Source organism: Dermacentor albipictus, chromosome 8, assembly GCF_038994185.2.
Source record: "Dermacentor albipictus isolate Rhodes 1998 colony chromosome 8, USDA_Dalb.pri_finalv2, whole genome shotgun sequence".
Taxonomy (NCBI): domain Eukaryota; kingdom Metazoa; phylum Arthropoda; class Arachnida; order Ixodida; family Ixodidae; genus Dermacentor; species Dermacentor albipictus.
The window spans coordinates 23,647,627-23,671,650 of NC_091828.1; the positions used below are offsets into that span (position 1 = coordinate 23,647,627).

Consider the following 24,024-nt stretch of genomic DNA (forward strand, 5'->3'; position numbering starts at 1 on the left):
TACAAAGTAATTCAGGCGGCAGGTGTCACGTGGTAAGTGCGATTAGGAGCAGGCATTCAGACAATAAACACCGGATCATACCACATGTCATAAAAACTGCGAAATTGGACACACTCTGATGGCCTCTATGTAAATTGGATAAAATAAATTTCGACTATACTTTACGTGGTTCATTATACGTGTTTTTATGTGGTTATGCCTAACAGCGAATCAAGCCCTTTCCATTACTTTATTACCCCTCAATGAATAGCGGATGCCTCGAATTTAACAGTCTTCATGCCCTGAGCTAGCACACGAAAGTCTCTTGGCTAGTAGCCTGCTCCTAATCTCACTGTAAACGCACCGCCTTCCATTTGTACATATATATGCCCATTATCTGTCAAAAAATAAGAATATAAGAAAAATGGACTTCAATGCAGTACAGCAAAGTATACTCACGTTTGGCTTTACATTTCTTCACTCGTTGAGCAGTTTTGCGCCCGTGGCGCCATGCGCACTGGTGGGCCGATCTCGGAGAGTGTTCCATCTAGTGTCCGTGGGCATGTACTGTGGGGTATGTCGTCATGACACCCTGTGCAATCGTCGTCACGCCATTTCACGTCATCGTTGTGATCATCGACATCGTCGATTATCGTCGCGCCATCATTGCCACGCAGTCTTTTTCAGGCCATCATCTTCAGCCGCTCATCGTCATCCCATTTTTCACGTCGTTATCACCATTTCGCCTTCGTCGTTCCATCAATGTCATCCGTTCTTTTTATACGATCGTAATCACGCTGACGTCATTGACGCGATTGACGCGATTGACGAATCGCGTCATTGACGCGATTCCGACGTTGTCATGTTATCGACGTCAGTGGGTCCTCCTCATACAGTCACTGTCGCGGTATTGTTGTTATACCATCGTCAGAGTTATGTCGTGGTCATTCCATCCTTTTCAATGAAGTTTTGTTGGTCAATTCTTGTCATACTGTCGCCGTCACACAATCGACGTCACAGTATCGACGTTATTCACTGGCTGTCATAGAGTCATCGTCACGCCATCGTCCTCACACACTCGTCGTCATCACAGTATCCTCATGCCATCATTGCCATGCTGTTTTCGTTATACTGCTTTCATCATTTCATAATTGTCCTCATGTTATCATGTCGTCGTAGTGATAGCGCCTTCAGCCGGAGGAGTGTATGCTTAGAAATCTGGCGAGCACTCGAGCACTGGACAGGAGCGTAGCAGCTTAAACTGGAATGCCATGAAACATTCTTCACAGAAAAGTGCCGGGGAAGAAGCTGGACCTTGTTATCTTCGAATGATTCGCCGAGATCGACATCGGGAAAGAAAATATGTAGCGCGCACCACGACCTAACACATAAACATTCGCGCTACACACTCGCCCCCTGCCATTTCTTTTTATCATAATAGTGGCAATCGCCGACAAGCAACTCGAGAAAGAGCCTCTCAATTTTCCACTTGTGCTCCAAGGTGACTTCGCAGTTTCATCTACGGTTCCACGAAGCTTCTGGCCTTCTTTAAGTAGAAGAGGACTACACACTCTGGAATAGGCATGGACTTCAATAGCTTACATTCTACGTCGCACGAGTGCTCATGTCTGATGTTGCTGTCAGGTATACCGTGCAAATGTGTTCCGATATGTAGACATGAAAAGCAGAGATAAATATAGAAGGCGACCTAGACAGAAGCTGCAACTCAAAGATAGTTACTCCCCAGTTCCGTGGCTACGGAACGAACCTTGTCATGGCGGTTGCATCTTTAGCCTGCAACGTTCAGAACAGCCAAGAGCACTCGTAACAGAACGGATGGCAATAAATGTATGTAAGGAGAAGAGCTCCGATTTATTTAATGCACACATGAATGGCTTGACGCTGCAGAGGGTGCTAAGAATACCTGGCTCCGGACAGGCCGCCATTGGAATCTGAACCTGGCAACGTTTAACGTTAGGACGCTATCTAGTGAGGCGAGTCTAGCAGTGTTATTGGAGGAATTAGACGGTAGTAAATGGGATATAATAGGGCTCAGAGAGGTTAGGAGGACAAAAGAAGCATATACAGTGCTAAAAAGCGGGCATGTAATATGTTACCGGGGCTTAGCGGAGAGACGAGAACTAGGAGTCAGATTCCCGATTAATAAGGAAATAGCTGGTAACATACAGGAATTCTATAGCATTAACGAGAGGGTGGCAGGTCTTGTTGTGAAACTTAATAAGAGGTACAAATTGAATGTGGTACAAGTCTATGCCCCTACATGCAGTCATGATGACCAGGAAGTCGAAAGCTTTTATGAAGATGTAGAATCGCCGATGGGTAAAGTCAAAACAAAATACACTATACTGATGGGCGACTTCAATGCCAGGGTAGGCAAGAAGCAGGCTGGAGACAAGTCAGTGGGGGAATATGGCATAGGCTCTAGGAATAGCAGAGGAGAATTATTAGTAGAGTTTGCAGAACAGAATAATATGCGGATAATGAATACCTTTTTCCGCAAGCGGGTTAGCCGAACATGGACGTGGAGGAGCCCGAATGGTGAGACTAGAAATGAAATCGACTTCATACTCTGCGCGAACCCTGGCATCATACAAGATGTAGACGTGCTCGGCAAGGTACGCTGCAGTGACCATAGGATGGTAATAACTCGAATTAGCCTAGACTTGAGGAGGGAACGGAAGAAACTGGTACTCAAGAAGCCAATCAATGAGTTAGCGGTAAGAGGGAAACTAGAGGAATTCCGGATCAAGCTACAGAACAGGTATTCGGCTTTAACTCAGGAAGAGGACCTTAGTGTTGAAGGAATGAACGACAATCTCATGGGCATCATTAAGGAGTGCGCATTAGAAGTCGGTGGTAGCGCCGTTAGACAGGAAACGAGTAAGCTATCGCAAGAGACGAAAGATCTGATCAAGAAACGCCAATGTATGAAAGCCTCTAACCCTACAGCTAGAATAGAACTGGCAGAACTTTCTAAGTTAATCAACAAGCGTAAGACAGCGGACATCAGGAACTATAATATGGATAGAATTGAACAGGATCTCAGGAATGAAGGAAGCCTAAAAACAGTGAAGAAGAAACTAGGAATAGGCAAGAATCAGATGTGTGCGTTAAGAGACAAAGCCCGCAATATCGTTACTAATATGGATGAGATAGTTCAAGTGGCTGAGGAGTTCTATAGAGATTTATACAGTACCAGTGGCACCCATTACGATAGTGGAAGAGAGAATAGCCTAGAGGAATTCGAAATCCCACAGGTAACGCCAGAAGAAGTAAAGAAAGCCTTAGGAGCTATGCAAAGGGGGATGGCAGCTGGGGAGGATCAGGTAACAGCAGATTTGTTGAAGGATGGTGGTCAGATTGTTCTAGAGAAACTGGCCACCCTGTATACGCAATGCCTCATAACCTCGAGCGTACCGGAATCTTGGAAGAACGCTAATATAATCCTAATCCATAAGAAAGGGGACGCCAAAGACTTGAAAAATTATAGACCGATCAGCTTACTGTCCGTTGCCTACAAAGTATTTGCTAAGGTAATCGCAAATAGAATCAGGAACACCTTGGACTTCTGTCAACCAAAGGACCAGGCAGGATTCCGTAAAGCCTACTCAAAAATAGACCATATTCACACTATCAATCAAGTGATAGAGAAATGTGCAGAATAGAACCAACGCTTATATATAGCTTTCATTGATTACGAGAAAGCGTTTGATTCAGTCGAAACCTCAGCAGTCATGGAGGCATTACGGAATCAGGGTGTAGATGAGCCACATGTAAAAATACTGGAAGATATCTATGGCGGCTCCACAGCCACCGTAGTCCTCCACAAAGAAAGCAACAAAATCCCTATAAAGAAAGGCGTCAGGCAGGGAGATACGATATCCCCAATGCTATTCACAGCATGTTTACAGGAGGTATTCAGAGGCCTGGAGTGGGAAGAATTGGGCATAAAAGTTCATGGAGAATACCTCAGCAACTTGAGATTCGCTGATGATATTGCCTTGCTTAGTAACTCAGGAGACCAATTGGAATGCATGCTCATTGACCTGGAGAGGGAAAGCAGAAGGGTCGGTCTAAAAATTAATCTGCAGAAAACTAAAGTATTGTTTAACAGTCTCGGAAGAGAACAGCAGTTTACGATAGGTAGCGAAGCACTGGAAGTGGTAAGGGAATACATCTACTTAGAGCAGGTAGTGACCACGGATCCAGATCATGAGACTGAAATAGCCAGAAGAATAAGAATGGGTTGGGGTGCGTTTGGCAGGCATTCTCAAATCATGAACAGCAGGTTGCCACTATCCCTCAAAAGGAAAGTGTATAACAGCTGTGTGTTACCAGTACTCACATATGCGGCAGAAACCTGGAGGCTTACGAAAAGGGTTCTGCTGAAATTGAGGACGACGCAACGAGCTATGGAAAGAAGAATGATGGGTGTAACGTTAAGGGATAAGAAAAGAGCAGATCGGGTGAGGCAACAAACGCGAGTAAACGACATCTTAGTTGAAATCAAGAAAAAGAAATGGGCATAGGCCGGACATGTAATGAGGAGGGAAGATAACCGATGGTCACTAAGGGTTACGAACTGGATTCCAAGGGAAGGGAAGCGTAGCAGGGGGCGGCAGAAAGTGAGGTGGGCGGATGACATTAACACGTTTGCAGGGACAACATGGCCACAATTAGTACATGACCGGGGTAGTTGGAGAAGTACGGGAGAGGCCTTTGCCCTGCAGTGGGCGTAACTAGGCTGATGATGATGATGACGATGATGATGATGAATGGCTTGCAGTGGTTGCCACCTTCATTATGAAAGGACTGTTTTGGAATCCCGGAAGGCTGCTCTTGTCTGTATTGTACAAGGCAGGATTAATGGTTTCTCTTGTATGAGTGCTCCAGCAACATTGCACAGATTATAATGGTTCTATAATTGAGAGACTTCATAAGTAGGGGCGCTCTAACTGTAGTCTGCAAAGGCCAAATTTATTTTCAATTGGCTCTTCTATTAGAGACGCAGCTGCACTCCGCTTATATTCCTTTTCGGCCTCTGAGTGGTTGATCTATGAAAAGAAAGGAAAAAAAAATAACTCTTCCCAAGATTAAGAAATACTAGACCAGTGTTTTTTTTTTCTCAAAACATTTTTCTTCACAAGTTGTAAATGCGACAAAGTCAACAGCGCGCTTCTGAAACCGACCTGCGTAGAGGGCACACCCGCTTCGTGGATGATCACCTTTTGGCCTCGTGTAAAGAGATGCCCTGCGGTTTAATGGACGCCTCACAAACCATAGTCAGACAATCTGCATTAAAATCCGCCGTTGTTGTCTAGTGGCTATGGTGTTGGGCTGCGAAGCACGAGGTCGCGGGATTCAATACCAGCCACGGCGGCCGCATTTCGATGGGCGCGAAAAGCGAAAACACTCGTGTACTTAGAGTTATGTGCAAGTTAGAGAACCGCAGATGATTCAAATTATTCGATGTCCCCCACTATGCCGTGCCTCGTAATCAGACCGTAGTTTTGGCGCGTAAGGCCGCACAATTAATTATTTTTAAATTTGCATGAACAGCCTTGATCGGCAGACTCAGCGAGGCCTCACTAGTGTGCACCCTGTGAATACGGCCGCATCAGTCTGTCACTTCAGCAAGAGCTAAGTGTTTGCTTAGTGTTTTTAAGTCTTGTTTACAGACTTCCCGAAGTGCCAATTGCGTAAAACATGTAAAGTAACGCTTTTGATATCATATATTCAGCCAGAAAGCGAACCTAGTTGCCAGTACATCTGGACCAATTTAGACTTTACGAAATGCCCCGTTGTTGCTGCAAGCATAACAATGCTGCGAAAATTTAGCCAATACCATTCTTTAAGGAACAATAGGTTAGTTCCTTAGTGAATCGCAATGAATCTAACACAAGAAGCCTTCATTAGGCGTATGAAGTGATTTTTGCATCCTTCCCTTTTATGGCGTGTGTATGCAAGAAAGAAATAAAGGTGCTACTAAAAGTATTACTGCAACGTATTTTCCAGGCATATTTTGCTTTCGGTGATGTGCCTGGATTTATTTCAATTTCCAACTTCGACACTTACAATGACGAGGATTACCAAGAGGTCAGGAGGTGCCCAGGACGAATTCTTGCCATGACATACACATCTGGAACAACTGGTCGATCCAAAATTGTTGAAATCGCGGAGGAACGGTTTCTTGGAAAAGTCTGCGGAATCGAGTAAGTATAAGTTAAAGGAGAGCATTGTATATTGGGAATCTACTATATCTCACAACAATTGCACCGAGGGCCAGGGGCCTAGTGGTCTGAAGCGAGACAATCGATGTAACGAATAACAAAGAACCTTTAATTACATGGCTACGAAGCGGCGAGCTCTACAAGCTGCCGGCCGGAGAGCGACAGACACACTAGCTCGTGCTCAAGGCACTGCGCTTGAGGGAGCGTCTTTTGTAGGCTTCGGAACACCCTCGCTTAGAAGAAGGAGAGATCGAACACTCTGCACATGAAAGTAAGTTCAACGAATTTTCCAACCACTACTGGCCATGCAGGGGGAAAGGCATTGACGCCTATACTCGCACACACAGGCACTGCCAACGTCTGTCCTCGCCGGGGAGGAAAAGAGGGAGCGAATGCACACACGAACCTTAACCGTATCGCTTACTGAAAGGAGGCAGCCCTGGCGCACCCACGCAGACATTCGGGCGTCGTGCATGCCGTGGGTAAGGAGGTGAAATTCCGCGCACAACGGCTGAGGTCTGGTCGCCGTTTTAACCGTTTTAACCATTAAAATGCAAATGCATTTTTTGGCGACTCACCCAGGAAATTGGTCCGTTGGTTTGTCCATAACGCGTAACACTGTGCGCTCCAGAACAACAAAAAAAAACAGAATAAATTCGAAACGAAAATTAGAGATAAAACGTTGGCGGTCGTGAGTTTCGTAGCTACGACTTCCCGCTCAGAAGCCGGGTGTCTTACCCACTAAGCTAAACACCCACCACTTTTTTCTTATGCGGTATTTATTGCATCATGTACAGGCGAGAAACGTAATTCACACATCTCGTATTCATGGCCTAAAAAGGACCTATAAATCACGCTGAGCGCACCGTGTATCACGCAAGCACTACCAGTAATTTTGAACGTTAAAAGTGGCAAAGACAGGGAACCTATGAAGTGGTACCAGTCCGGTTGAAACTGTTAAGTCATACATGTCCTTCAAGTGACCGATATTTTGAGCCTAGAGAAATTTGAACAAAACAATTGGTTCAGCGTTTCACTCCAACATGCGTGTCTTCCATAAGCTATGTAGTTCAATAAGAAAAAAATTACCGACGATTACGCTACTTCCTAATGCGAAATTTGAGCGCAGCAAATAAGATGTTTCACCTTTTCGATAGATTGAGGCAAAGAAATCGAGCAACACATGTATGCGCTATCACAGAATTTTTTTTTTTATTTTTCACACGTATTCCTTTAACAAAGACTCCATTAACAGTTCTTGACAGTCATGAAGGAAGCTTTGTGGTCGGAGAAATAGACTGATATATGTTCGACTTGGTACACCAATGCTTGATTCTCAAAGACGAGATCTATACAAGTGCCTCGCGAGGTTGTCACAGCCGTGGGACGCGTTACGAGCGAGAGGAACGGGATGTTCTCCCGCATAAGTGTTAGGAAATTGCTGTTTGTCTTTATGTCAACATTAAAGTCCCCCACTACTAACATCAGTGTGGATCGATGGACGGTTAATGCGAGTTGCAGGAAGTGCACGACGTCTTTCGTGAGTGCGGTAGCGGACTCACGAAAGCGGTATCAGTCGGTCGCTGCTAGCGCTGGGGGGATGAAAGGGGGGCGGAGCTGGTTATGAGGCCGACGACAACGCGAAACCCAGGAACGGACGCCAAAGAGCCATTTGTGTAGCCAGCCCTCCTCCACAGTCTCTCCTCCTCCCTTCCATCATCCTCCCTCGCCCGGAGAGCCGACAGCGCGCATGCGCGGCGGCGGAGCAGCGGCGCATGCGCGGCGGCGGAGCGCGGCGGCGGAGGCGAGCTGGTTACGAGGCCGACGACAACGCCGACAACGCCGACGCCGACGACGACGACGACGACGACGACGACGCCGACGACGACGCGAAACCCAGGAACGGACGCCAAAGAGCTGCGCTCTAAAACACATCAATAGGCGCGCCTTCTCCGTGGGGTGCAATCAAGTATGGGATAGTATGCTGATTCAAAATGAAGTCTTTCTTAAGAGTTCGTTGAAGCGCATACCAACTTAATGTCGCGTCTTCACAACTTATGAAGCAATGCTCTATGGTCTGGGGAACTTCGAAAAGGGGACAATTCACAGTCGATAGAGGAATGCCTTTTTTGTTCAAGCAAGTTTTAACAGGTAACATTTCACTGTGCAATATAAAAGAAACATCTCTTTGTACATGGAGATAAAGGCATCTTGCGGACTCGCTTAAGTGCGTCGTACCCTGCCACACTGGAGTCAATTGAGCTCCGGTCTTTTACGTGCCAAAACCGTGAACCGATCATGAGGCATGCCGTAGTTGAAAACTCCGGATTAATTTTGAACACCAGGGGATCATTACTCTGGCAGCAATGCACGGAACACAGGCGTTTGTACCTTTCGCCAATATCGCAATGGGGCCACCGCAGTCGGGATTCGGTCCTTCGACCTCGTGCTTAACAGCGCAAGAGGCATAAGAGACTAGAGAGTGTAGAACTGCAAACGGGAGGATGGCATATCATTGATATCAAATCTTTATACAGTTGTTTTCTTGATGCTGTGTGAAGATATTCAGTGGAAAACAAAATAAAGAGCAATCTCACAGCCAAATACACTTCATACGCAAAGCCCCACAAACAAGGTCGTTCAGAATATTGGGAAGAAACTACAAGGTTAGGTAAATCATTGCCTAAGTTGTCTTGTATGAGCGGTAGTCATATTGGGAGTGAAATATCCCGAACAAATAAAAAAGCAGCAATCTGTCGCACAAACAGATGAATATAAGCAAGTCCACCCCTACATAAGGGTCTAAAGATATTATTTTGCCTCAAACACCTACAGGTAGCAGACCATTGTGAATGACGCGAGATATAATCGAAGCCGCTTAGATTGCACGTTTGGGAAGTATGTGCGTGAGCATGCCATCAGTTTCCCTTAGTGCTAAGAAAACAGATTTCTTTACGCGCTAATCTGGAATTTTGTATCGTGGCTCCTTTTTTTGCGATGTCAAAAATAATCACATGGCAAAGCTGGCTGGGCATTGGTGGATGGCCATGTTTGCAAAAATATTTTTGTTTTTGTTGTTACCCTCCCTACTCCCCCCCGCCCCGAGAATCTTCCAGTATTTATTTCATTGACAAGGGAGTAAAACGATCGTTGCAAGTAGCACTCTGTGGTGCGTGTTTCTCTTCTGTGTGTGTCGTCCAAATGTTGCGCAATCGAGCCTCTAATATGCGATACCAAACCGCCCCATCCTCACCTTAGAAGACCACCAAATAAAAAAAAAAACATTGATTGCAAGTGCGGGCTCAATGAATTATCTGCACTACATATAATAGCTTTTTAGCCAGGAACAAATTACAAGCCGCTGCCCAACCAACTGTAGAAAGAGGGTGTGGCGTAAAAGTATCCCATGCCGTTAAAGTTCTGGTGCATGTTCTCACCAGAAATGTCCACTAAGCTTACACGCATCAAAAAGAACAGCAAGGTATTTTGGTGGCATGGTTGTCCATTATACACCAGCATAATGAGTCGGCGTACATCCCCAAAAATGAAACGAGATACCTGAGCCTTTTGACCAATTAATCTGCGCACTAGAGACCCTACCGAATATTTTAGTCAATGATAAAACTGACAAAGCTCGGTTTGTCATAGCAGAAAAAGGCTAGATCACGTGCGTATTCCAAGGTGTTGTGTTCATTGCCCAAAATGTTGAAACCGCTCTTGTCACTGCACTTTAGAATGCTTATACACATTGGTTATAAATAAAGGACGAATAGAAGTGGAGAGAATGGACAACCCTATTTTACAAAGGAAAAAATGGACATCGGTTCGCACAGATTGCCTTCAACAATGATACTGGCAGAACATTTAGTGTAGCGCTTTCGAAGAACTTTGTAACGAACGGTGCCAGCATTAATATATTATAAGAGTTCGAACGGAGCAGGGGGCGGCAGAACGTTAGGCGGGCGGATGAGATTAAGAAGTTTGCAGAGACAGCACGGCCACAATTAGTACATGACCGGTGTGGTTGGAGAAATATGGGAGAGGCCTTTGCCCTGCAGTGGGCGTAACTAGGCTGATGATGATGATGGTGGTGGTGGTGATGATGACGATGATGATGATGAAGAGTTTGAAAATGTAGGCGTGGGTCACTCGGTCAAATGCTCTTGCTTAATGTCCTGAAGTAATGAAAAGCGGTCACAGACGGATGAGCAATACTGAAGAACTGTTCAGGTAAGATGTAAGTTTGTAAGGAACGGCGTTTTAATTCGCATGTCTGGCGAGGGTCAGCAATCAATGATGTTTCATACTGTAGCCGATTAGGTAAGGCGTTTGCATAAAGTTTTGAAGTCTACATTCGTCAGGTTAATGGGCCTATAGCATTCTAAAGACCATAATTTTTCTTTGGCACTACTGGTAGGGACGAAGGTAATTTGACATTTTGTAAATGATCGTCGTAAGCAATCTCCATCAAAACTAGCAGTAAGGACTTCAAATAAATCAGGGCTTAATATAAACGCTAATTCAATTTAACATTATGCAAGGTTCCATTAGGAGCTGGTGTTTTATTAAAGCGGTCACTGATCAATGGCAAGGTCAATCTCTTGTTGGGTAAATATTCCACTAATAACACAATCATCATCCTTTGAGAGAGGGTTCACTAGTGAGAGGAAGTGTGTCAGAGCATCAGGGTTAGGTGCGTGAGAAGAAATGAGCAGCGCTGTACAATACCTTTAAAATTCTTTGATAATATCTTCCGTATTTGTGACCACCCCGCCATTATAATAAATGTCTATGATATGCTTGAAATTTTGCATGCCGACGCTCATCCAGCAGGGCCTGGCGCGTTGGTTCTTCAGGTGTTACCGTGCAAGGCACGAGTTGTACGCGAGCAAATACGTGCACTCCTATGCACCGCTCTTTTGCAGAAGGCTTTAAACGAGGCCGAATTCTTTTATTCATGCACCATGCATTTCTGTTTAAAAATAAATTATGGAGTTTTACATGACAAAACCACGATCTGGTATCAGGCACGCCGTAGTGGGAGACTCCAGAAGTTCGGACCACCTGTGGTTTATTTACGTGCATCTAAATCTAAGTGTACGGGTATTTTCGCATTTCGCCCCCATCGAAATGCAGCCGTTTCCAACTCCACCTTATGAAGGTTATGAAGACGTTCCTACACCATTTTTTCTTCACACTGCTTGGAATACGACCAGTTGCAGAAGGGGAATATATGTGAACCAGACGAATATGTTGTACCGCGTTTTCTGTGTTGTCGCCAAGTAAATATAGATACGCAATCAATGGGTTGATAAGGAGTGATGAGGGCTTATGTAGGTCTGATTACGGTTGATAATGGTTCGACGCGGATGGATAATGTGCTGGAGAGCGATAAGGGCTTATAATCCTTGCAGCAATTCTTATAATGCTGATAAGGACCGATGAGGGTTTATAACGGTCAGATCAAATCCGATGAGACTGATAAGAGCCGATAAGGTTCTATAAGGCTTGGTTCGATTCCGGTAGGTTGATAGGTCGCATCATGTCTGAAAAGGTTGATAAGTACAGATAAGGGGTGATAAGAGTCGGAGCGATTCCGATAAAAAACGATCATGGTTGATAAGCGCCGGATCTATTCTGATAAGGACCGATAAGCGTTGATAAAGGTCGGGTGGAGTCAGATTAGGTTGATAATGGCCAATAAAGGCTGATAAGGGTTTATACTGGTCGGATAAAGAGCCAAAACAAATTACAATGCCAAAAAAGCATACCTTTATTGCACCGTTTACTGGTTCTTCAATCGCGGTAGAGAAGATACGTCGATTTGTATGTGTGGAGATTAGAAAGTGACACAATACTTACGCATAGTTAGATAACTCCAGCGGATTACTGCATAATTATTCAATGGCTGCGAGTGGCTCCATGTATTTGAAATGTCCACACTTTCGCCCTGGGTCTGGCGGCGTGACACAAATTGTTCATCACACAGCAAAACCGTCCCTCGTAGCAGGCATTAGATGGCAACAATATGACTTGAGAATACAAGATGGCCTCTCAGAAATCTAAATCCATATACTGTATAGATCCGTATAAGAGGTGCATAATTTTTTCTCCATTTCGTAGAGGGTCGGACTTTGAACGGGAGACTGAGCCTAATTTTTCCGAATGTGTGTTCCTGGAGCATCGACGCTTTCCTACTTAACGCCTTCCTCGATTTGTTCGTTGCGGCGAGCTCCACTTTCTACTTAAGCCACCTATGTACGCGCTTGTCCCGAACGCCGCTGTTGCGACCGACTGCTCGTTTGCCGTGCTTCTCAGCATATGCTGCAACCTTGAGCTTAAATTAAGCGCGCTACGCCGTCAGAGGGTTTCTCTTCATTGCGGACTCCCAGTATCTGGCAGTTCAGGCGAAAGAGCTCGCCGTGAAAACTAACCGCACAAATAAAACATAGAGCTGGCGACTTGCCAGGGCCACGGAGGGACGTTGGAGGTTGTGGCAGTGCATGAAAGTAAATTGTAAATGAAAATTCATCAGCGCGCAGGATGCCACTCTTCCTCCGTGCGACTGTTTTGTCGAAATTCTTGGCTTCTAAGTTACAGCTGATCCCCATGCAGGGGTGTGGCTATTAGTCAGGAATATAAGTCAGTCGTTTTCGTTTTGACGGCAGTTCTGAAAGCCAACCTTGATAAAGAAGCGTACGTCTCCTACGCAGCCCATGGGTGCTGCAATAGGGTGCTGCAATAAAAATCCCATATCCCGATGGTTAGATGGCATCTTGCGATGTGTTAGTGTAGCGCCCTTCGCAATATATGTTTAATAAGGACAATAATTTCTCTTTTGTATAAAGCCGATATAGCCCACCGGCCAACGTCGCTAAAATTACATTCTTCTGCAAAATTTCACACGTTGGAAAAGTGTAAGTCCGAACTGACCCTGGTCATTTAGCTACGTAGTTCCTCAAAACCCAGGCGGAGCTTTGTGACTTTAGTTTACCTGTGTTACTAGAGATCGTATTTTGTACCTTGCACTGTTGCTATATAAGAACAAAAGATGACAATGGCATGGCAATGGTTTTCGAAAGCACCGTGGTCAACGAACCCTCACATTCGCAGCCCGTATGTAAAGCTTATATCCCAGTTGAAAAATACAACAGGAAATTTTCACAGTCTGTCGCATTTTGGGACGTTGTTTCTGTAGTTCTGTTGCCTGTAGTTCTGTTGTCTGTAGTTCTGTTATTCGTAGTGTGACGTCCTGTAGAAGAAAGTTCTGTAGTTCTTGATAAATATTTAATTAAAAATTGACAGAGACCCCTTAAGGCTATGTAAATTTGTTAGTACAAAAAAGAAAAATATAAAAGTAAAAAAAACGTCTTTGCCTAGGATTCGAACTTGCCACCTCACGATTCCGAGCCCGGCATCTTACCACTGCACCACCCCCCCCCCCTTTTTTTTTCTTTATTACCGACATGGCAACAAGGCTACAAAACAAGACATGTTAACAATAGACAACGGTCACGACAGCATCTCTGCCATTGGTTGGCAGTCACAGGGCTAAAAACGCTTGAAATTCGCTAGCTCAGTCATCACACTGAGCCACGTTGGGATTCGTTTCTTGCGTACTCTAAATGAAGACAAAGTACCCTATGACATATTCATGCTGGTGTCCTTACATAGTTTATGGAAAACTAGAATGGACGTGAGACATGCCGACGTAAATGCCCGGCCTGTTAGAGAATACTTCATTGAAAGCATTTGTAATATTAAGGAAATGTATAATTTGCAAAAAGAAAAACCAACATGGCTCACTGCACCACCCCTGACATGCTTTTCCAGTGTACATTTTGGCCTTGTCAATAGTACGACGTGCTGATGCGCTGATGTTTACACTTGCATTTTAAGAGCCAAAATCCGCTATCACTCCACCGCGTCAAGTGCCGCATCTCTAGAAGAGCAAGAGTGTTTGTACCATCGACAGGTACATCGTAGAGTGCTAGAACATCGATTTTGATGTACGATATCCATATGAAATAAGAAATTCAGAAATAGACAACGTTGACTTTTAGGGTTATTACTGCTAGTTTCGACAGTTGTCTCTCGTTCTTTACACTTTTGAGCGCGCATATAATTCGTGTGTTCAATGCAAAATAGCGACATAAACATTCGTGGATGAGAGTTCTTTCTGACAGCATACTGGCTTCTCACGGCAGCACTGTACCAGATTAATGAGACCCGAGCGAGACAGCTTTTCACGCAACTTTGTGGAACAACCCAAATCTTCTTTTCCGCTTCGCATAAGCTTGTGAAATATTCCTGGCAAATTAACTAATGTGTCAGTGTAACAGCACATGTAAGTCCACAGGCCTGTGTGCCACATCTTACCAAAAAAAACGGATACGCAGCCATTCCCGCAGATGGTATGATTTTGATCAGCGGCCGATTTTGAGGAGGCCGGTAGGGCGTTGCTGGTGCCGCGTCGTCACGGCACCATTATAACTATTCGCCACGTCGACTTTATTACCGGTGTCGGTGCCATCAGCATTGCCGGCTTCAGAGAAGCGTGAGTGAATACCGCGCAAGTGAAAAGTACAGTGTACACCACCGATGCGAAACTAACATACAATTTTAATGGGCCGCGACGGAATGCGCTTCTGTTGCGATTTCGGAACTCTTGGCCGTCGCGACCGAATGTTTCTGCTGCGACGTCAGAATTGGTGTCGTAACGTCGGAGTCGCTGTCAGGATACAAAGCTGTTGTTCCGACTTCAGAACTCTTGTCGCGACAGAACGTTTCTGTTGCGACTTCATAACTATTGGCCTTCGCGACAGAATACTTCTGTTGCGACATCAGAATTTCTGTCGTAACGTCGGAAATGTCTCTCAATTAAGAAATGTCAAGAACTTCTGTCGTACTACAGAATTTCTGTAGTTGCGACAGGAATTCCTCTTGTCTTTTTCAACTGGGCACTACAGAAGCTTGTCGCATCGCCCAATTTCAGTGCACTTCTGTTGTCATCATTGGGTACATGTTGCGACGATAGGTTTCCGTTGTGGAACAGTTCCCTGCAGTACAACAGAAGTTTGTCCAATACTTCAGGAACACTTCTGTTATGACAACTGGGGGCCTGTTGCATTGATAGGTTTCTGTCGTACAACAACATTTTTCTGTAGTACAACAGAAGTTGGTCGCATTACTTCAGGAACCCTTCTGTTGTGACAATTGGGGGCCTGTTGCCACATTAGGTTTCTGTAGTATTTCAACAGCTCTCTGTAGCACTACAGAAGTTTTTCGGGTTACTTCAGGAACATTTCTGTTGGGACAACAGGGTGCCTGTAGTGATGACAAATTTTTCTGTAGTACTACAAAAATCTGTTGTAGAGCTTCAGCTTTCTGTTGGAACAACAGACATACGGCAGACTGTACTTCTGTAGTCACAACAAGAAATGTCTGTTGTACATCAGAAAAGTCTGTCGCTCCATCAGGAATCTGTAGTTACTACAGAAAAATCCTGTTGTAGAACAGAAATTTCTGTAGTACTGAACACAACCTCTGTTGTCATTTTCAACTGGGATGCACTCACCTAGCCAATGTGGCGGCGTGATATGAAAGGGCATTGCAGGAGCCTATCGTGACTTTATATGACCGCTCTTGTTCAAAAAGATTTACTTCACTAAGTATCAATGCTTGCTATTTTTTATTTCTAAGTTGTTACAGCATAACAATATCGCCATCTGCGACCACTTACGAATGCAATATTGGTGAAGAAATAATCCAGTACAGAACGCATAATCTACTAAACGTTTTATACGAAAATATATTAGACTATATAGCAGTGTAAAAAGAATATTCCATGCAATTTTCGGCTAAATAGAAGTGGTCAATTTCAACAAATATGCACACAATTAAATTAACGTTTACCATGTACATGCCTAAACGTAAACGTACTTTTTCCTTGGTTGTCTCTTTGGTTATGGGGTAAATAATTCATACTTCCCGCATACAATCATATTTGTTTAGAAATGTATTAAACGGTGCTTGCTTGCAAGAGAAAACATTACTGCATTCGGTTGCACTGTATACTATGCATAGCAGGTTTTATTATATATATTCACCATACTTCCTTCTTACATTGCAAGAGATGGCCCGGGCGCCATTGAAGGGGCCTCTCACCAAGTCTGGCTATTCTCTGCTGAAAAGCGCAGTGCATGCAATGCGCGCTAACGATCTTGTCGTTAGTATTACTTACCTGGGTCATGCGTTCATGTGCCTTACTTAACTCTACCTTGAATACATGTGCCCTAATTAACTTCGCCTTAATTAGCCCCGAGGGTCATGAGTTCGACTCCCACCGTAGGTTGAGGGTTCGATAGCAACCAAAAGTCGTGGGTTCGAGTACCATAATTAACTACATGCTAATTAACTGTACCTTAATAAACTTCGCCTTAATTAAGACCAATGGTTGTCGATTCCACTCCTAACAATGGTCGTCGGTTCTACTTCCACCGAAGATCGAGTGTTCGTAGCCTTTCTGGACCATCTTGTGGTCACGCCAGCACCAACAATTACACCGGATTTTCCGCCTCATGAGCCATATAGCGAAAGAACGGCCTTGTATTTTTGTTTTGTTTTCTTATCAGAAAATTAGAAACATATCCTGTACATGTACAAACCTACTGCATGCATTGGTATTGCACACCCCCGTGCACAGTTTTCATCAGAAAGGATTTCACAAAGCTTCCTATTGAAGTGCAGTTTTTACTTTGTTTACTGGCCACATGTACTGGCAAAATTGCGCTGTCGTTACTTAGTTTGTCATTGTATTAAGTTCGAAAAGGCTGTGCAATGGGCGTAATACATCTCGCAACATTCGTCATTAGAAGGCACATAGCTTTTGCCAATGGTTTCAGCCGTTGATGCACTGCGTGGTAAGCACAGGCATATCTGAAGGGCTTGAGCTTGAATACTCTGAATCGTACGCAGATTAGTCTTGGAGGTGTTGGATATTGCAGGCAGGCTGTATCGCAGGAACCCAACGAACAACGCCATGTATAACTGTAACATAGCGTGTATAGATACTCCCCAACTTTTTCCTGCAAGAAGCCTGAGCAGGTGACAGATAGCAGACAGCCGCTTTTTCACGTAATTGACGTGCGGAGTCCAAGACAGGTCTCTGTCAATTAGGACTCCCAGGAACCTGTGACTTCTGCTGTATGGTATAAGTTGTCCATTAATAGATACGCCGTAACCAGACATTGGGTTCCTCGTGAATGCCACCATTGCGGACTTTCCGCATGAAATTTCAAGTCCTTGGTCACGAAGGTAGCAAGATGTCATTGTGGCTGCCTTCTGAAACCGAGCGCGAAGCTGAAGTCATGTCACACCTGATGCCCAAATGCAGATGCCGTCCGCATAGATAGAAAGTCGTACGGTGCTTGGCAGGTTGTAAACTAATCCACTGAGTGTGAGATTGAAAAGAGTCGGGCTAAGCACTCCGCCTTAAGGGACTCCTCGGCTACCGTGATGCACGGATGTCGGGCCATTTTCTGTGTGCACGTAGAATGGTCTCCTCTGTAAGTAGTTGCAGACCCACATATACATCTTACCACCAAGTCCGACGGCTTCTAACGTGCTAAGCATGGCTTCAACCTTAGCCTTCATCCTTTATCATATCAAGTCAACAACGCTGTCTGTTGATGAACGGCCCCGTCTGAATCAAGCCATAGCATGTGGATAGATTTCATAGTACTCTAAGTACCATTCCAGACGTGTTAAAATCATTCTTTCCATTGTTTTTCCGACACAGCTGGCAAGTGCGATCGGACGGTATGAAGAAATGTCCAAAGGCGACTTGCCAGCTTTGAGAGGTGGAATGAGGCGAGTTGACTTTCACTCTTGCGGAACCATACCCGTCTGCCAGGAGTCGTTGTACAAGAGCAAGAGTATTGGTCTCCTAGGTTACACAGGGCACGGTACGTAATCCCGTCAGGTCCTGGCGCTGAAGAACGCCTGCACAAAGCCAGCGCAGCTTCTAGTTCTTCCATAGAAAAAGGGCATTCCATGCGGGGATCACATGGAATGCGATCCCTGCGCAGGATTACCCGATCACGATGCACATTACGGTTGAGACAATGCGTATGCATCTCAGGCATTATGCTAGGACCCGTTCCCGCCACATGGCGAGCCTCACTGCTGCAAGGGCCTGCTCGACAAGACAGATCTGCCGGCCCCGCTCTAAAACAGCTGAGCTTACTTCTCCTGCATGAAAAGTACAGCAACCACGTGCACATCTATACCGATGGATCGACTACGTCACGCAGTTCTGGTGGTGCCGTAGTTATACCAACGCGAGGAATGACACTGCGGTTCAAGACATCACGTCACGACCTCAACGGCAGCAGAACTAACGACCCTGCGTCGAGCACTGGAATTCATTGATTCTGAAAGACCTAGAAAATGGGCTGTGTTCAGTGATTCAAGACCGCCATTACAGTGCGCGCAGTCAGTTCTCCGACACGGATGTCATGACCAATTGACATATGAAGTCGTGAAACTTTACCATGATGTCCAACAAAAAGGCCACAAGGTCGTTTTTCAATGGGTACCTGGCCACTGTGGAATCAGTGGCAATGATTCCGCCGATAACGCCGCTCGCACAGCACATCAAGAAGAGCACAGCGTTCCGATTCCGCTTTCGAGGACTGACGCTGCAAGGCAGTGACCGAGTGGAACTCGCCTAACTTACGACTTGCACGACTACATCGACTAAACCCCTCCCTGCAACTCCGACCTCCACTCGGACTTCCTCGACATGAAGCTACGCTTCTCTAGCGCCTTTGGTTAGGAGTTGCCTTCACAAAGGCATACTCTACAATAATTGGAGTGTCTGACAGTGCACCATGCGAGGTCTGTGGCACCGAAGAAAACATCGACCACCTGCTGTGCCACTGTCCAAGATATGCCCTAGAGAGACAAGAACTTGCCAAAGTTTTCCAAAAACAGGACAATCGGCCGCTTTCTGTGCAGGTGCTGCTGGAACACCGCCCCCATCTCCCGTCGGCCCATAAAGCGGTGAAGGCGCTTTTGTGTTTCTTAAGGAAGACGGGTTTGCGCGACCACCTGTGCCTATTAATGCAATTTCTGTAAAATCACACGCGTCAGCAAACTTGCCGCAATTTCCTTCTTTCCTTCCTCCTGTCTCTCCCTGTGATCTTTGCTTTCCACTTTCCCATTCCCCGGTGTAGGGTAGCCAACCCGACGTTATTCTGGTTAACCTCCCTGCCTTCCACTTTTCTCTTTCCTCCTGCTCCTCCCCAATAGCTTCTGCCGCTTAGCGTAAAAACAAACAACAGCACGAAAGCTATAACTCAACTCTCTGGATGCGAGTAAATGTGATTCACGCAATGAGAACTGCCCCATGGCTGGCGTGTATGCGCGGTCATACACACCCACCATGGAGTGTGTAGGACCATGGGGTGTGTATTATTTCGGGTATGAATGACAAAGCAACACTGATATCATTATGAGCCCCGTGGAGGGCCAAATATGTTAGTGTAGTAGATTGCCTTTCATGTCTGAACCACTTTTTCGTTCGCAGGGGGACCGGTCTGTGCAGCGCGGACGACGTATTTCTGGCTTGCGAATACCTCACCATATACAATTCATTTTCCTTGAACTTAAGGTTGATATGCTGCGGTGTCCGCTTGGTGATCAGTGACAAGTATTGGTCGGCGGACCACTTTCTTTCTACGGCCAAAGATGAAAAGGTAAAGAAGTAAAGTTAGAACGAAAACGCATTTACCCTTCATGCTACTCGCATTTATATTGTTTTCGACCCGTGTCAAACAGAACAAAAGCTGGCGGCTGAAGCTCCCTATGGATATGATTTGCGACGTTAGTGCAACTAGAAATACTCTTTTACGACGGGTGTGTTGCGATTGTATATTTTATGCATCATGATATATCCTACGATGCATATTTTGCTAATTATAATTATAGAAGTAACGAGACAGACACAGAGAGGTGATATGTTCAAGTGCAGAGTGCTTACTAAATGGCGTCACGACTCACGTTGAGTGGTCGCACTGCTGTCTCGCGCTTTCGTCGACCCGCTGTAGCATCTGGCGGCACTGCTCGCTAAAGCGTCGGGCTCTTGTGCTTGATGAATCCCTGTAGCGAGGGTTCGATTCCCTGCAGCAACGGAGCGACTTTGAAGGTTCTTAAGGGTTGGCACATTCCCACTCTGAGAAATTCACCACGAATATACACTGACCCTGTGCCCCGTTTTTTGGCATGTTAGGTACGTAACGAGAAGTGGATAACGTTGCCAAAGAATTCTGATCGCATTAGGGACTGTCTTTGTCAACATCTTTCCACAATCACCAATGCCATGAGGACGCTACATTTATGGTAGTCTCAAATGGAAGAGAAAAAATTATACAAGAAATTAATTTAAAAGAAAACTCGCCTCAAAGTAATATGGGCCAATAGTGAAAATAAGAGATGTCACGATGAGAAAGAAAGAGTGGCATGAATTACATAGGCGCTGATATACACTGCTTGTTTATAAATTAGCAAATACGAAGACTTCGGTGCGATATCGAATATTTAGATCATATTGTTACGTAAGAAGACGCAAATGAAAAGCTATATACAAGTATATTTACAACGTAATACGCCGCACTTGGCCAAGAGGCAACAGCCCGCGCTAGCCTCCAATCGTTGTCGTCGTCTTCGTACTGCTCGCCTCTTCGTCATCGGTAATACTATTCCGTAGCACTACCCCCGGCGGCAAAAGCGCCGTCCCGGAGCGAGTAAAGGCCGGACTTGGAAACAGTGTAGTAGGCCTTGAGCCTACTGACGTGCACAACATCACTAGGTGCCACAGTAGATGACGAGGTTGAGCTCACAGGGGCAATTTCGTACGTCACAGGCGTCACCTGGCGCAGCACGCGGTAGGGCCCTGTGTATCGCGAAAGGAGCTTCTCTGAAAGTCCGACGTGACGGGAGGGCGACCAGAGGAGCACGAGCGCACCAGGCGAAAACTGTACGTCACGGTGGCGGGCGTTGTACTGACGCTGCTGAGTGGTTTGCGAGTCCGTCAGTCGAGCACGGGCAAGCTGGCGTGCATGGTCGGCGAGAGCGATGGCGTCGCGCGCACACTCGCTTGTTGAGATCGCAACAGGAGGAAGTGCCGTGTCAAGCGGCAAGGTCGGTTCGCGACCGTAGAGCAGATAAAAGGGAGAAAATCCGGCGGTGTCGTGCCGGGAAGAATTATAAGCGAATGTGACGTAAGGAAGGGCAATGTCCCAGTCGCGGTGGTCCTTGGAAACGTACTTTGACAGCATATCGGTAAGAGTACGGTTTAACCGCTCTGTCAGGCCATTGGTTTGAGGATGGTATGAGGTAGTCAGCTTGTGTTGAGTGGAGCAGGAACGTACAATGTCGGCGATAACTTTCGAGAGGAAGTTACGACCACGGTCAGTGAGCAGCTGTCGCGGGGCGCCATGAAGTAAGATAATGTCACGCAAGAGAAAGTCCGCGACGTCAGTGGCGCAACTGGTAGGGAGAGCCCGCGTGATAGCGTATCGGGTGGCGTAATCAGTTGCGACGGCTACCCATTTGTTCCCAGAGGATGACGTGGGAAAGGGACCGAGGAGGTCTAATCCAACACGAAAGAACGGTTCCACAGGGACAGTGATCGGCTGGAGATGACCGGCAGGTAGCACCTGAGGTGTTTTCCGACGCTGGCAGGTATCGCAGGCAGCAACATACTGTCGGACGGAGCGAGCGAGGCCAGGCCAATAGAAGCGGCGGCGGACGCGGTCGTACGTGCGGGTTACACCAAGATGTCCTGCAGTAGGTGCGTCATGCATCTCAACGAGCACAGTCTGTCGTAGATGTTTTGGCACGACAAGAAGAAGATCAGATCCGTCAGGAAGGAAGTTCCTTCGGTACAGAATGCCGCCCTGGAGGACATATCGGCGAACGGATGTGTCGGTAGGTGTAGAGCGCAGACGCTCGATGAGTACTCGCAGCGATAGGTCTCGGTACTGCTCATCGGCGATATTAGCGAAGGCAGACACAGAGAAAATGCCGTCGGCGGTACTAGTGTCGGCGTCGTCAGGCTCGTCTACCGGGTAGCGAGACAGGCAGTCAGCGTCCTTGTGTAGTCGGCCAGATTTGTAGGTGACAGAGAACGAATATTCTTGGAGGCGTAAGGCCCAGCGACCAAGTCTTCCTGAAGGGTCTTTCAATGAGCATAACCAACAAAGCGCGTGATGGTCGGTGGTAACGGAAAAGGGTTGGCCATATAAGTATGGGCGGAACTTCGCAACCGCCCAAACTAGGGCCAGACACTCACGCTCAGTGATGGAATAGTTGCGCTCCGCGGGTGAGAGGAGCCTGCTGGCGTAAGCGATAACACGGTCGTTGCCGCGCTGGCGTTGTGCCAGTACTGCGCCAATTCCGTGACCGCTGGCATCAGTACGAACTTCGGTAGGCGCAGAAGGATCGAAATGGGCCAGAACGGGAGGCGTTGTGAGAACGTCGATTAGATGCGAGAATGCAGAGGCCTCGTTATCGCCCCACTGGAAAGGAGCGTCTTTTTTCAAAAGCTCGGTTAGTGGTCGTGCGATGGCCGCGAAATTTTTCACGAAACGGCGGAAGTAGGAACAAAGGCCGATGAAGGTGCGCACATCCTTGACACACTTCGGAACAGGAAAGTGCGTAACAGCATGGATTTTGCCTGGGTCCGGTTGCACTCCGTTCGCGTCAACGAGATGCCCAAGGACGGTAATCTGGCGACGGCCGAATTGGCACTTCGATGCGTTCAGTTGCAGACCGGCGCGACGAAAAACGTCCAGGACTGCCGAGAGGCGCTCGAGGTGCGTAGCGAACGTTGAGGAGAATACTATGACGTCGTCCAAGTAGCACAGGCATATGGACCATTTGAAACCGTGAAGAAGGGAGTCCATCATGCGTTCAAAAGTGGCAGGAGCGTTACATAGACCAAACGGCATCACTTTGAATTGATAAAGACCGTCCGGAGTTACAAAAGCAGTCTTCTCGCGGTCGAGATCGTCCACAGCAATCTGCCAGTAGCCGGAGCGGAGGTCAATAGAAGAGAAGTAGCGAGCACCATGGAGGCAGTCAAGGGCGTCATCGATCCGAGGTAGGGGATACACGTCCTTTTTGGTAACCCTGTTAAGGTGCCGATAATCCACGCAAAAGCGCCACGAGCCATCCTTCTTTTTTGCCAGTTCAACCGGTGACGCCCATGGACTACATGACGGTTCTATGATGTTATTGGCAAGCATTTTGCGAACTTCAGCGTGAATAACTTGACGCTCAACCGGTGACACTCGATACGGGCGGCGATGAATAGGAGGGGCATCGCCGGTATTAATGCGATGTTTAACAGTTGTAGTTTGGGCCAAAGGACGGTCGTGAAAGTCAAAAATATTGTTGTAGGAAAACAGAACGCGGTAGAGCTCACGAGCGTGCTCGGACGGCATGTCGGGCGCAATCATTTTCTGTAAGTCGGCGATGGTGCCAGTTGGCGACTGAGATGGTAGAGGAGGATCGGCTGAATGGCTGTCTACCTCAATAGATGCTATTGAGTGATCTTCGAATGAGCAAAGCTGGGCCAGAGACATCCCGCGTGGCAGCACTTGTGTCGTCAAGCCAAAATTGACCACGGGCAGGCAGACGCAATTAGCCGTAATAGATAAAACGGTATGAGGCACCGTGATCCCGTGTGTAAGGAGGACGTCTTGTATAGGAGCCGCGATATAGTGAC

General features: G+C 46.4%; 1 protein-coding gene across 3 annotated transcripts in view; it reads left to right on the forward strand.

The window, feature by feature from the left end:
- The window catches only part of LOC135907763 (uncharacterized), a 331,017-nt gene that overhangs the window by 251,469 nt on the left and 55,524 nt on the right, over positions 1-24,024 (forward strand). For all 3 annotated transcript variants that reach the window (XM_070523168.1, XM_070523169.1, XM_070523170.1), the window contains 2 exons: positions 6,016-6,212; positions 19,822-19,990. In XM_070523168.1, the coding sequence (XP_070379269.1) occupies positions 6,016-6,212; positions 19,822-19,990 (366 nt within the window). The remainder of the gene's footprint in view (positions 1-6,015; positions 6,213-19,821; positions 19,991-24,024) is intronic.